General features: G+C 44.6%; 1 protein-coding gene across 2 annotated transcripts in view; it reads left to right on the forward strand.

Moving 5' to 3' along the window:
- The window catches only part of LOC126262902 (monocarboxylate transporter 1-like), a 96,940-nt gene that overhangs the window by 64,777 nt on the left and 18,246 nt on the right, over positions 1–13,917 (forward strand). For both annotated transcript variants that reach the window (XM_049959802.1, XM_049959803.1), the window contains one exon: positions 12,438–12,749. In XM_049959802.1, coding sequence (XP_049815759.1) covers positions 12,438–12,749 — 312 coding nt within the window. The remainder of the gene's footprint in view (positions 1–12,437; positions 12,750–13,917) is intronic.

The raw sequence follows: 13,917 nt of genomic DNA on the forward strand, positions 1-13,917 counted from the left end.
AAATACCTTGGCGTCGACGAGCTGTCGGCGCATACATTACTAGGAAATCTGATCAGATACTTTTCAAACGTAAATAAATGTGGATGATTTGATTGACCATTATTAATTATTGCGTGATAGAGGGTAATTTTCCAGTGGGTAGATTACAACGTGACTGTCCACTGTCAATTTGAACAAGAATTACTCCTTTCTGTACGGCGAGGCTATGCCGACGTGCAAATTATTGGCGCATTATGGAGTTCTATATGCTGTGCAAGGAACGAGTCCAAGATGTGCCAATGTATTTCAGCAAAATGTTCAAATCTGAATCAGCTTCCGTGGCCTGTGCAATGTTCCTATAGTTCAGCGGAAAAGACTGAAGCAATTCAGAGTCATGAGCATCGATGTGACAACAAGATGCAGCAGAAGCGTAAAAGTCTGTACCAGGACCAATGGGAAGACGGGACAGTGCATCCGCGTAACCATGTTGAGCTGTCGCACGATACACAATCTCATATAGTATTGAGACAACAACAAAACCTATGTATTCGATTTCGTACAGGAACGGATTTCGTCGGATGTAACAAGGACTTCGAAGTCTTGTGATCCTTTACTGAGTAGAATTTTCTGCCATACAAATAGCGGTGAAATTTGGTGACACCGTACTCAGTAGCCAAAGCCTCTTTCTCAATTTGTGAATAGTTACACTGAGTTTTGGACAACACTTTTGAAGCGAAAGCAATAGGCCTGTCTTTATCACTAATTCTGTGTGAAAACACTGTACCGATTGCGTAAGAGCAAGCATCAGCTTGCACTACAATTGGTTTGTCAGGATGAACGTGAACTAAACATCGATCACTGAGCAATACATCTGTAAGTTTTTGAAAAGCTACTTGGTACTCATCTGTCCAAACAAAAGGGACATTCTTGCAACACAAGGGATGCAATGGAGCTGCGATTTGTGCAGCATTCGGTATGAACCGAATATAATAGTTCATTTTCCCCAAAAACTGACTGCACTTCTGTGATATTGGAGGAACTGGCAAATCTCTTGCAGACTTTGAATATACTGCATTAATTAGATTAGGAAATGAGACACTTAAAGTAGTAAAGGAGTTTTGCTATTTGGGGAGCAAAATAACTGATGATGGTCGAAGTAGAGAGGATATAAAATGTAGACTGGCAATGGCAAGGAAAGCGTTTCTGAAGAAGAGAAATTTGTTAACATCGAGTATAGATTTAAATGTCAGGAAGTCATTTCTGAAAGTATTTGTATGGAGTGTAGCCATGTATGGAAGTGAAACATGGACGGTAAATAGTTTGGACAAGAAGAGAATAGAAGCTTTCGAAATGTGGTGCTACAGAAGAATGCTGAAGATTAGATGGGTAGATCACATAACTAATGAGGAGGTACTGAATAGGATTGGGGAGAAGAGGAGTTTGTGGTACAACTTGACCAGAAGAAGGGATCGGTTGGTAGGACATGTTCTGAGGCATCAAGGGATCACCAATTTAGTATTGGAGGGCGGCGTGGAGGGTAAAAATCGTAGGGGGAGACCAAGAGATGAATACACTAAGCAGATTCAGAAGGATGTAGGTTGCAGTAGGTACTGGGAGATGAAGAAGCTTGCACAGGATAGAGTAGCATGGAGAGCTGCATCAAACCAGTCTCAGGACTGAAGACCACAACAACAACAATGGCACCGGCCTTGTGACGAGATTTTTGTGAGTGGGCCGAATTCTTACGTTTGTTCCGTTGCAGACATACGGATTGTACATGTCCTTTCATACCACAAGCGTAACACTGAGCTTGTCGGGAGGGGCAGTCTTGGCGTTTGTGCCCTGAATAACGCCGAGGGCAAGACTTAATTATGTTCGCCTGTGTAGCCACCTATTTAGCGAACTGCTTACGCGGAGTGGAGAGGTGTTTATTCCGCATGGCGAGCTGCTGCCGCCACCGAATGGGTCGATGGGAAGCAATGGACTCAACGCGACAAATAGCTGGCTCCGCATTGTATGAAAAATGGTTCAAATGGCTCTGAGCACTATGGGACCAAACATCTGAGGTCATCAGTCCCCTAGAACTTAGAACTACTTAAACCGAACTAACCTAAGGACATGAACATATCCATGCCCGAGGCAGGATTCGAACCTGCGACCGTAGCGGTCGCGCGGTTCCAGACTGAAGCGCCTAGAACAGCTCGGCCACTCCGGCCAGCCTCATTGTATGAGCTGACAAGGCACCGGAATCGTAGTGATCTATTATTTGCAACTCCTGCTGAAATGACTATTTCAGAATTTGTTATCTGATTCTGACATCAGGTACATTGTACACAACCAAATCATGCAACATAACATCTGAGTATAAAGCACCGCAATCACATCTGTATTTGCATTTCCTTGTCATACCCTGTAAATCTGTCACCCACACGCGATAAGTTTGTTCTTACCGTTTTTTGCAATTTAAGAATTGATACCTAGCTGCTACCACATTTACTTGTTGGTTACAATAGTTTGTTAGTGATTCTACCACTGTGTCGTAAGCAAGTTCACTCGGAGTGGCGTTAGGAAAAAGCTTTTATAGAAGCGTAAACATTGCACTTCCTACTATAGTTGGTACATTGTGAGCTAGTAAGTGTGCTTCGAACTGGGACAACCACTCGAGCCATTCCTGATCTTGTTCAGAAAACTGTCCAAAAGTTGGTAGAGCAGTAGGTGTTGCAGTTGGTGCGTGTTCCGTCTGGCGCGCAGCGTTGGCCAGTAGCTCCTGCACCGTGTTGAGTAGTGCATATATCTGCAGCGTCTGGAACTGAAACATCTGCATTAGCTGTGTGGCATCTAACGGTTGTGGCGCCTGAGCAGGTGGCGGGATAGGTGGGTTGGACATGTTGGAAGTGACAAATGCAACTAACAGACAAGGCAAGCAAGCAAACAAAGTAAGTACAAAAGCAAAGAAATGTTCCGCAATGCCCACCTGAAAACACTGATTAGCAAAAACGACAAGAAACTAGTAAAGCCGACCGGTGTGGCCGAGCGGTTCTAGGCGCTTTAGTCTGGAACCGCGCGACCGCTACGGTCGCAGGTTCGAATCCTGCCTCGGGCATGGATCTATGTGCTGTCCTTAGTTGGGTTTAAGTAGTTCTAAGTTCTAGGGGACTGATGACCTCAGATGTTAAGTCCCATCGTGCTCGGAGACATTTGAACCATTTTTTGAAACTATTAAAACAAGTGAATCCGCCTGCAAAGTCAAGACAAGAGAAGTTAAGGCCCCAGCAAGAAAACACAAAAATTCCGTGGCTATCAGGTGCAGGGTTTACTTGAAAGTCCTCATCGCCAATGTGGAGTCCTCCCACCTGTTACTTATAGGGTGCCTATAGGATGTTGCGTTCTCGGAAAGCTAATCAACAATTCAAGCAAATCACATTAATAGTTTTTATTTCAATAAAGTTAGATTGACAGTATTTAACGTTGAATTTACACTGGCGTCGCAAGCGATGGGCAACATGTAAACAGTCAGTGTCTTCCGCTGTAGACAGTGTCCACACAAACAATAGATATTGATCCCTATTAACTGCTATTGTAGCGCTCTCTTCTAGGCCGGTTCTAGTACTGTGACGTCCAGTACTGTGTAGCCGAGGCTGGCAGGAGCGGCGCTTATGTCCTCTTCTTGTAGAGGCGGCTTCTATAATGGTGACGTCCTAGTTAGCGGGCTATTGGCTGACGTAGTCTCACCGCCCTCTCTGCTCTTGCATTCTTCGTCTTCGTGCCGGTGCTCGTGGTTACGCCGGAACACTGCCTCCTCAGTTATTTGGGGGACGTAGTCCAATCTCTGTCTTACACTACAATTTTTTCTCTCTACAGCTCGCTCTAGTACCACAGAGGCTATTCCCTAATGCCTTAAAAGATGTCCTATCATCCTGTCTCTTCTCCTTCTCCTTTTTTCCGTACATTCCTTTCCTTGTCGATACAGTGTAGAACCTTCTCATTTCTCACCTTATCAGTTTTTAGCATTCTTCTGTAGTACCACACACCAGATGCTTCAATTCTCTTCTGATCTGGTTTTGCCACAGCCCATGTTTGGCTATCATACAATGCGTTGCTCCAGAAGTAAATTCTTAGAAATTTCTTCCTTAAATTAAGGCTATCTTTGATACTAGCGGAACTCTCTTCGCCAGGAGTGTCCTCTTTGCCAGTGCTGGTCTGCATTTTATAGCCTCTTTGCTCTGTCCATCATGGGTTATTTAGCTGCCTGGGGAGCAGAATTTCTTACCTTTGTCTATGCCGTGGTCCCCAATTTTAACGTTAAGTTACACAGAGAGAACTGCATGTGCGTAGATGCAGCTGATCATGTGGGCCAATAGAATATGCTGCCCCTTTGGAGAGTTCACACAAGGGCTCATCGGCAGTGATCATGATGTTTGGTTTTCGGGGCGCTCAACTGAGCGGGCATCAGTGCCCGTACGAAGTCCCAATTTTTACACAGTCCCATTTGTTACATAATACAATCTAGTCACTGTCAAGAATGATGATGATGATGATGATGATGAAATGATGAGGACAATACAAACACCCAGTCCCCGGGCAGAGAAAATCTCCAACCCAGCCAGGTGTCGACCCCAGGACCGTGTGATCCATAGACGGCAACGCTAGCCACTAGACCATGAGCTGCGAACTCTCTCATCGGCAGTGACGAAGCTCAATGTCACTTGGTCATCTGGCTTTGCTTTCAAGAACCACCCATGGGTGCCACTCATCGGAAGTTAATATGTAGATACGATCCCCTCAAAGCGTATGGCCACGGCAGGGTCTTGTTTTTAACAACGTGATTGTGGTAAGAGGAGAAATACAGTTTTCAACGAGTCTTCGAAGAGCGCTGTTATTAAAAGTACATAGAAAGGAGAGCTTCTTTGATACACACCACCCCAGCAGAGACGATCAGCAGGTGGAAGGAGAACCTGGGAGCTAGGCTACCTTTGATGGCATGGTATGCCGCCGAACTAACGCGCTACAAAAACGAAATGTTTAACACGTACAAGAAGAGTCAGGACTGGTTAAGATAAATAGTTTACAAGTTAGAGAGACAAACTCGACTGTGCTGTCGAGATCTCACCTCACTGGCAACAGGCAGAGGTGGAAAGAGAGTATGATGCAGTTTCTCAGGCCAAGTGTTATGGAGCATATTATTGGTTACTCTCATGAAACCAGTCTCAGAGAAGGGGGCCAGCTTCTTTAAAGAACCCTTTTATGGTCGGCGCTCGTATTACCCATAATTTAGCCAAACAGAATGATGGTGGTGAATGAAAGCGTGGAAATATGAGTCTTTCTTTTAGGGAGCAATAGGTACAAATTCACTTCACCGCCAGGGATCTTCACTCCCAAGGCTGTCGACCACCAGACTTCTTCTCCGCACCTCATCAGCTGAGAATCCAGGCACCTCTGAGCGGATGAGCTTCTGAGTTGAACTTAAACGCAGATACGACCAATGGCTGATTTCGTTGCCTCTTCAGCTTCCACCTGAGGATTAACACAATGTGATCTAGCCGTAGGGACAGCGAAATCATTTTACTGAGTTTCAGTAACTTCGAGCCTCATTTTGAAGACTTGCTTGCAGATATTGTGATCAATATGCATTCAGATTCAGCCACTGACGCAAATGTATACTCAACTTTGGTGTACTGCTTCGAGATCATAAATGATTTGTACTGCTCAGACTCCTGATCTTTTAAGCAGCCCTGCCGACGTATTAGTTTCGATTTCTCGATCTTCGTGAGATGTTTTATCATCCACCTTCAATATAATAGTTAAGGACTTATCTTCTTTTGAGTCATCATACTTCTGACTGGTTTGATGCGGTCCCCCACAATGTATTCTCCTGTGCCAACCTACCCACGCTGTCAATTATTTGCTGGATGTATTACAAAATCTGTCATCCCCTACACTTTTTACCCTCTACAGCACCCTTTACCGACATGGAAGTTATTCCCTGGTGTATTAGCAGGTGTCCCGTCATACTGTCACTTCATCTTGACAATGTTTTCGAAATATTCCTTCACATACCTTGCCTTATCACTCCAACTAATTTTCAACATTCTTCTGCAGCACCATATCTCTAATGCTTCCACTCTATTCTGTTCCGGTTTTTCCGCAATCAATGTTTTAGTACCAAACGATGCTGTGCTCCACACATACATTTTCAGAAATTTCTTCCTCAAATTCAGGCTACTTTCTGACACTAGTTGACTTCACTTGACCAAGAGTGCTCTTTTTGACAGTGATGGTCTGCATTTTATGTCCTTCTTGCTCCATCCGTCATGGGTTATTTTGCTGCCTAGAGAGCGAAATTCCAAAACATCGTCTACTTCGTGATTTGATGTTAAGTTTTTCGCTTTTCTCATTTCTGTTGTCTCTTATTTTCGTCTTTGGATGCATGCACTTCTCAACGACGATTCGGCGTAGATCCCTCAGAGTGGTTGGCGTGTCACATAGTCCATAAACAGCCCTTTTCAATCTATCCCAGGCATGTTCGATAGTGTTAATGTCTGGAGAACATGCTGGCCATTCTAGTCGAGCGATGTCGTTATCCTGAAGGAAGTCATTCACAAGATGTGCATGATGGGGGCACGAATTGTCGTCCATGAAGACGAATGCCTCGCTAATATGCTGCTCATATGGTTGCACTATCGGTAGGAGGATGGCATTCACGTATCGTACAGCCGTCACGGCGCCTTCCACAACCGCCAGAGGCGTACTTCGGCCCCACATAATGTCACACAACTTATTGAAGTCCCTCTTGTGATTCTTGGCCATAGTATTTCCTATCACTGAAGTTTATTGCAGATCGCAATTAATCATTCTCCTTTTTCATATATAGTACCAAGACCATATTTTCCTGTAACGCTTTCTTCTACTTCTTCTCCTATAACCACATTCCAGTGCCCCATGACCATCAGATTTTCATCTTCCATTACGTATTGAATTACTAGTTGAAGCAGTTCAATATCTTCATATAATTTTTCTATCTTTTCATGTTCCGCTTGCGACTCGGCACGCATACCCGAAATAGCTTTGTCGGTGCTGGTTTGCTGTCGATCCAGATGAGAACAACCCTATCACTGAACTGTTCACAGTAACTATTCTCTCATCTACCTTCCTTTTTATAATTAATCCTTCTCGGTTTATACCATTTTCTACTGCTGTAAATATTATAGATCTGACCAGAAGTGCTTGTCTTCTTTCCATTTCACTTCACTGATCCCCACTATATCTACATTTCCATTTTTAGATTTTCTAGCTTTTCTACAACGTTCAAACTTCTGACATTATATGCACCGACTGGTACAACCTCATTCTTTTGTTGGTTATTCAGTCTTTTTCTCATCGTCACCTCCATTTTGATAGTCTCCTCCCGGAGATCGGAATGGGGGACTATTCCAGAATGTTTTGCCAATGGAGATATCATCTTGACACTTTTTAATTTACAAGCCACGTGTCCTGTGGATACGTGTTATGTGTCTTTAAAGTAGTGGTATTCATTGCCTTCTGCATCCTCATGCCGTTGATCATTGCCGATTCTTCCGTCTTTAGGGTCAGTCCCCCCCCCCCCCCCGCCCCCCTCCGCACTCGCAAGTGAGTGCCGAGAACCTCTGTCCAATTCTACGGCCTCTTCAACAAGGCCACTGGCAGAATGAGGATGGCTTCTTGTACCGGAAGTGTTCGGCCACCATTGATGACTATTTTTATTCCAAATTTAAGGAGTGGTGGGGTTCGAACGCGGGACCCAAACCGTTTTCATTACTCGTCAAAGACGCTACCCTTAGATCACAAGTGTTTAACATACATGTAGTAAAACACATCCCCTGTAGCCTTGCATTGTCAGTGACTCTAAGTCGAAGTTGCCGCTTCAGTTCCATACGTCAGACTCCTATTCACTAGCCTTGCACACCATTTCTCGACTCTGGTGTCGCTATGCTCAACTAAACTCCCAGAAATGCATGCCGTCTGATGTGGCAGGAGCACATAAGCCGCACTAGCGCAATCTGTGGGACGCAAAAGTATTTACTCGTGCACAGCCTTCTTAGAAAGCTTGAAAAACCAGCTTTAAATAATGATTTTATAAATATACTACAACCCTCAGTGTATCACTCAATCACGGACGGCGACGACGAAATTAGACGAAATACAGATGTCCAGAGGCGTTTAAACAACAAATTTCGCACGCTACTTGCATGAAAGGAACAGGAAGAAGCCGTAACAGCTGCTATAATGGGAAGAATTATCTGCCATGCAGATCACACTCGTTTGCAGAATATGGCTGTAGAAGTAGAAGCAGATGCAGACTTTTCAACTTGTCTACAAAGAATGGTGGAGCACGGGCAGCCTCACAATGCACTGTAAGGACACTGGCAGTAAACAGAACCCGACAGTAACCATAGACAAATGTCATGTAATGATAATAACAGTCTGTTTACAAACCAACAAGAATGTCGGTGAATGCAGGCTATCTTCTCTAGTTTCTGGGGAAACAGTATGATGTAACTGCATGCAGTGGGCATATGGTGTCGGGTAACGCGGACGAGGCTTTCGCTCGCAACCGCGCATAAATTGCACGTACTCAGAACGCGACTGTAGCTGACTGAAAGTATGTAGTGTGGTCGTAACACAGCGTCTTTTCAAATTCTGCAGTTCATCGATTGCACGGATGGTTCAATTTTACGTTAAGATGTAAAGAGCAGTGAGCATAGTTGTGTACAGAGGTGATTCTGTGAAGTTTAAGTAGACGTTTTCGCATCATGGTTGCCGTGAACATGGTCCAGAACGTTTATTTCAGCATATGCGTGGTCCAAGCACTTCCCTTTTTTCCACATCTTCAGGATAAGTGTGGTGTCACAGCAAGGCACCACACTTGCTGGGTTGTAGGCTTCAAATCGGCCGCAGGCTGTCAGTACACATCGGACCCTCGAGTCGCCACTGTCGACGCTAGCAGACCGAGCGCCGCCACTCGGCTGGTCTTACGAGACAAGCTAGCGCACTGACCAGTTCTACAGCCGATTTTAATAGGAATGGTTCACTCGGTATAGCTTCAGAGATCTCATTTGCAGAGACGATAGTTAGCACAGCCTTCAGCTAAGTCAGTAGCTACGACCTAGCAAGGTGCCACATATAGTTTATGCAGTGAACGTTGATCTATATGTGTGAAAAACTAGAATTGTAAAGAAGTATTCGCAGTTCAGTCTATAACTGCACTTGTAAATATTATTGTCCAAAGTGAAGATCGACGTTCACCGCTGATGCTGAATTAAAGCTAAGTATTTAATTGCATTCCTGTCTACCAACTTTGTAATCACCTAAGGTGTTCCAGATACATCCCGTCAAGTACAGTTCACTGATCCTCACGACAGCCTACGTGATCAGCGCGTGCAAGTAGTGGCTACCCCTTGTGATCAGACTAAGTGTCAAATTGCGTCACTCAGCCGGGTCACCCTTTTTTCCATGAGGCACATAGTTCCGCCTCATATATAACATTAAGTATGCTGTTGGCTCAAGTCTTCCTGGGTAAAAATGTCTTGTTCACAGGTCGAAACATATACGTCCGTTGCTTGATGAACACTGAGACAGTCTATTGCTTCTTGATTCACCCGCTAAGTCACCGTATCTCAGTCTCAAAGAAAATATCTAAGCCCATTTGAAACCGCAGGTGACATGTAGCAATCAGTTTCATAGCCTGATTGGACCTAATCTGTAGTGATTGGACTCGACGGGTCATGACATAATTGAAGAAACCCAATTGAGGCCATTTTAATGGCTAGAAGCATTTCTACCTGTTATACTCAACTTCTGAAACTTGCACTTTGATGATCATGAGGTGAAATGATTAGGACAACAAAATAATTCAGTGAAAAAAATATCCGATCCGACAGGGAATAAAATCCAGGACACCATAACATAGACGCGGCAATGCTGACGATTAGACCAAGAGTGCAGAATTTCGTCCAGTGTGATTATTTTTATACTTTCTGTGTCTTACAATGGGCCTTCACACCAAATTACACACCTTGTCTCCAGTTTCAGTATAAACACCATGCCAGTACTTTCATTTATTCCTTTGTTCTTTTGTACACACATTAAAAAAAGTTTTGCATCACTTCAGTTCCGAGAGTTCCGGAACCTGTGCAGAAAATTGGAATAGAGATCAACATAAACATCCTTTATGCCCTTTTTATTTCTCATGAAAACCACACTTTGCATGTTGTACCACCATACAGCGAGACCTTCAGAGGTAGTGGTCCAGATTGCTGTACACATCGGTACCTCTAATACCCAGTAGCACGTCCGCTTGCATTGATGCATTCCTGTATTCGTCGCGGCATACTATCCACAAGTTCATCAAGGTACTGTTGGTCCAGATTGTCCCACTTCTCAAAGACGATTCGGCGTAGATCCCTTAGAGGGGTTTGTGTATCACATCGTCCATAAACAGCCCTTTTCAATCTATTCCAGGCATGTTCGATAGTGTTAATGTCTGGAGAACATGCTGGCCATTCTAGTCGAGCTATGTCGTTATCCTGAAGGAAGTCATTCAGAAGATGTGCACGATGGGGGGCACGAATTGTCGTCCGTGAAGACGAATGCCTCGCTAATATGCTGCTCATATGGTTGCACTATCGGTAGGGGGATGGCATTCACGTATCGTACAGCCGTCACGGCGCCTTCCACAACCGCCAGAGGCGTACTTCGGCCCCACATAATGCCACCCCAAAACAACAGGGAACCTCCACCTTACTGCCCTCGCTGAACAGTGTGTCTAATGCTCTCAGCCTGACCGGGTTGCCTCCAAACACGTCTCCGACGATTGTCTGGTTGAAGGCATATGCGACACTCATCGGTGAAGAGAACGTGAGCGGTCCATTCGGCATGTTGTTTGGGCCCATCTGTTAAGCTGACTGTGAGATAATTCTCGCTTTTTTCGGCTACAGTTATCTTCGCAATTGCGTCAATGATGTGTTTCCGAAAGTCTAATGGTATATCACCAGTCTCATACATTCTGCACACAAAGGTGAATAGTCGTTTTGTTGACACTTCCTTGGTTATTTCAGAAATTCCGATGAAATGTTATGTAGCCGTTCTGACTCACTTGATCTTAAGTCCTTTAAAGCCTTTTTAAAATCTGAGTCTAATACTGGATCTCCTACCTCTCCCCTATCGACTCCTTCTTCTTCTATCACGTCATCAGACAAGTCATAGAGGTATTCCACCTGTCTGCTTTCTCCTCTGCATTTAACAGGGGATTTGCTGCTGCACTCTTAGTGTTACCTCCCTCGCTTTTAATTTCACCGAAGGCTGCATGGTGTCGTGGTTGCAAAGATAGACCTCGCCACGGACGTCGGGAGTGAAGTTTCGAATCATGCAGCCTATTGCACACAGTTTGAGTCTTAACACGACTTCCTGTGGCTGCACGAAAAGCATTATTCAACATGGTGGCGTTGCTGTCAGGGTACCTCCGAGCCATAGTCCGTAGGTAGCGGTCATCCATTGCAGTAGTAGCCCTTGGGCGGCCTGACCGAGACATGTCATCGACAGTTCCTGTCCCTCTGTATCCCCTCCACCTCCGAACAACATCGCTTTGGTTCACTCCGAGACGCCTGGATACTTCCCTTGTTGAGAGCCCTTCCTGGCACAAAGTAACAATGCGGACGCGATCGAACCGCGGTATTGACCGTCTAGGCGTAGTTGAAGTATAGACAACACGATGCGTGTACTTCCTTCCTAGTGGAATGACTGGAACTGATCGGTTGTCGGACCCCCTCCGTCTAATAGGCGCTGCTCATACATGGTTGTTTCCATCTTTGGGAGGGTTTAGTGACATCTCTCAAAGGGACTGTTTCTGTGATACAATATCCACAGTCTATCTTCCGGAGTTCTGGGAACTGGGGTGTCCGAAAACTTTTTTTGATGTGTGTATTTATTGTTTTTCTTTCCTTGTAATTATAGGGACCCCAATTCCATATTTATCTTTTTTGGTAAACATTTTTTGGAATACAGTGATCAATAGATTATTATATTTTGACTAAAGTTCAGTCTTGATCACACCATTTATGTTTCAATGACATAGGTAACCGGTTTCGGTTATTTTTACATAACCATCATCAGACCCATGGCTCCCTTAGGATGGTAGGCGGAGCTCTCCTCAGCTGCTACGAAGTCAACTTCGTAGCAGCTGAGGAGAGCTCCGTCTACCATCCTATGGGAGCCATGGGTCTGATGATGGTTATGTAAAAATAACCGAAATCGGTTACCTATGTCATTGAAACATAAATGGTGTGATCAAGACTGAACTTTAGTCAAAATACCACATCTATCTGTTGTGAAGGCTGAAAACAGTTTTTATCCACTCCACAAAGTGTAATATTTTTGCCATACAAATTTGCAGTTGTGTTTAAATTATTTCTTTGACTTCACAGAGCCGCAGCCTGTGTGGCGTCGGGTGATCACCTTCATGGACCTGGACCTGCTCCGGAATTGGGTGTTCCCGAACATGATGTTCGGCACGGGGTGCATGTTCACGGTGGCCGTCAACTTCTCGCTGCTGATGCCCATGTACTTGCAACGCCGCCTACACCTCTCCCTGTCCGACACGGCGCTCTGCCTCACCATGATGGCCGCCGGCGACGTCGTGGCCAGGCTCACAGTGCCTTCCATCACGGACTGCCTCAAGGTCAGCGCACGCCTATCTTTCTTCGTCGCTGCCGTCCTCTGTGGAATCACTTGCTCAGGTCAGCAAGCCAGAGTCTGTTTAAAACAACATTAACGAAAAGTGCTAATTTTGTCTGTATTTCTATGAGGAAAGTTTCTTCAGTTCAATGATTTTAAATCCAACATTGTATCTACTGATATCTGACTCCTGTCATAGAACCGATTGTCACTGGTGATGCTCATAGCAGTTACTTAGTTAGTTAGTTTGATGTTCCATGGATCATATTGAGTGATAAACTTTAATAATGTGGAATAAGTCACTTAACGTACACATTGCAAATTAATTCGTAAATATGGATACTTTCTCAACCATCCTAATTTATATGAAGATGGTATCTTTTCTTTCGGACATGTCCGAAAGAACAGATACCATCTTCATATAGTTAAGGCTAACCCGTCATTGACCTTCTTCTTCTGTGCGGATGCACACACATTGCCCGAACTCTTACGGGACTCGGCATGATTGTCTGCCGCGAGTAATGAGTGTAGTGGGCACGGGCATACGAATGTAGTGTGTGGACATTAAGTTGGGAACGTGAGTCTCACGGGGAGCGTGCAAGGGATAAATCCCTGCAGTCGCACTATCCTCTATGCCCTCGGTGGCTCAGCAGGGTACTGCACTACAGGGTGCTTGTTGCAGCAGTGAGTGGACAAAAATATGGACTGACCAGAAACATATTACCGTGCCTAATGCAGTGAATGGCAACAGTTAGAACTCAAAACAGCTTTCAGTCGTTTCTGAATGGATAAATAAAGGTCCCGTAAATTTTTCAAGGAAATCATAAGCAATTATACCTGCATAATAGAGACAAATTCAGGTAATGATGATGATGGAGGTGGATTGCGATCATGCGCCTTTAACTCCAAAGTAGATTACTAAGGCGCAAAAGTCTTGAGATCTGGTTGCCGAGGCGGTCTGGGGAGACTGGAATAGAAGGGAGAACCGATAGAGCTACTCAAATACCCTCCGCCATACACCGTCAGGTGACTTGCGGAGTATGGATGTAGATGTAGATGTAGATGTAGATATAGATGATAAAATTCATCCTTGTGCTCACAACACTAGTCCTGGACAATGAGAGCTGTGTGAACAGGAGCCCTAGCGTCATGGAACACAGCATCACCATCGGGGAACAAATATTCCATCACAGGATACATCTGATTAGCCAAAATGGTTACATAATGCTT

Source organism: Schistocerca nitens, chromosome 6 (assembly GCF_023898315.1).
Source record: "Schistocerca nitens isolate TAMUIC-IGC-003100 chromosome 6, iqSchNite1.1, whole genome shotgun sequence".
Classification (NCBI taxonomy): Eukaryota; Metazoa; Arthropoda; class Insecta; order Orthoptera; family Acrididae; genus Schistocerca; species Schistocerca nitens.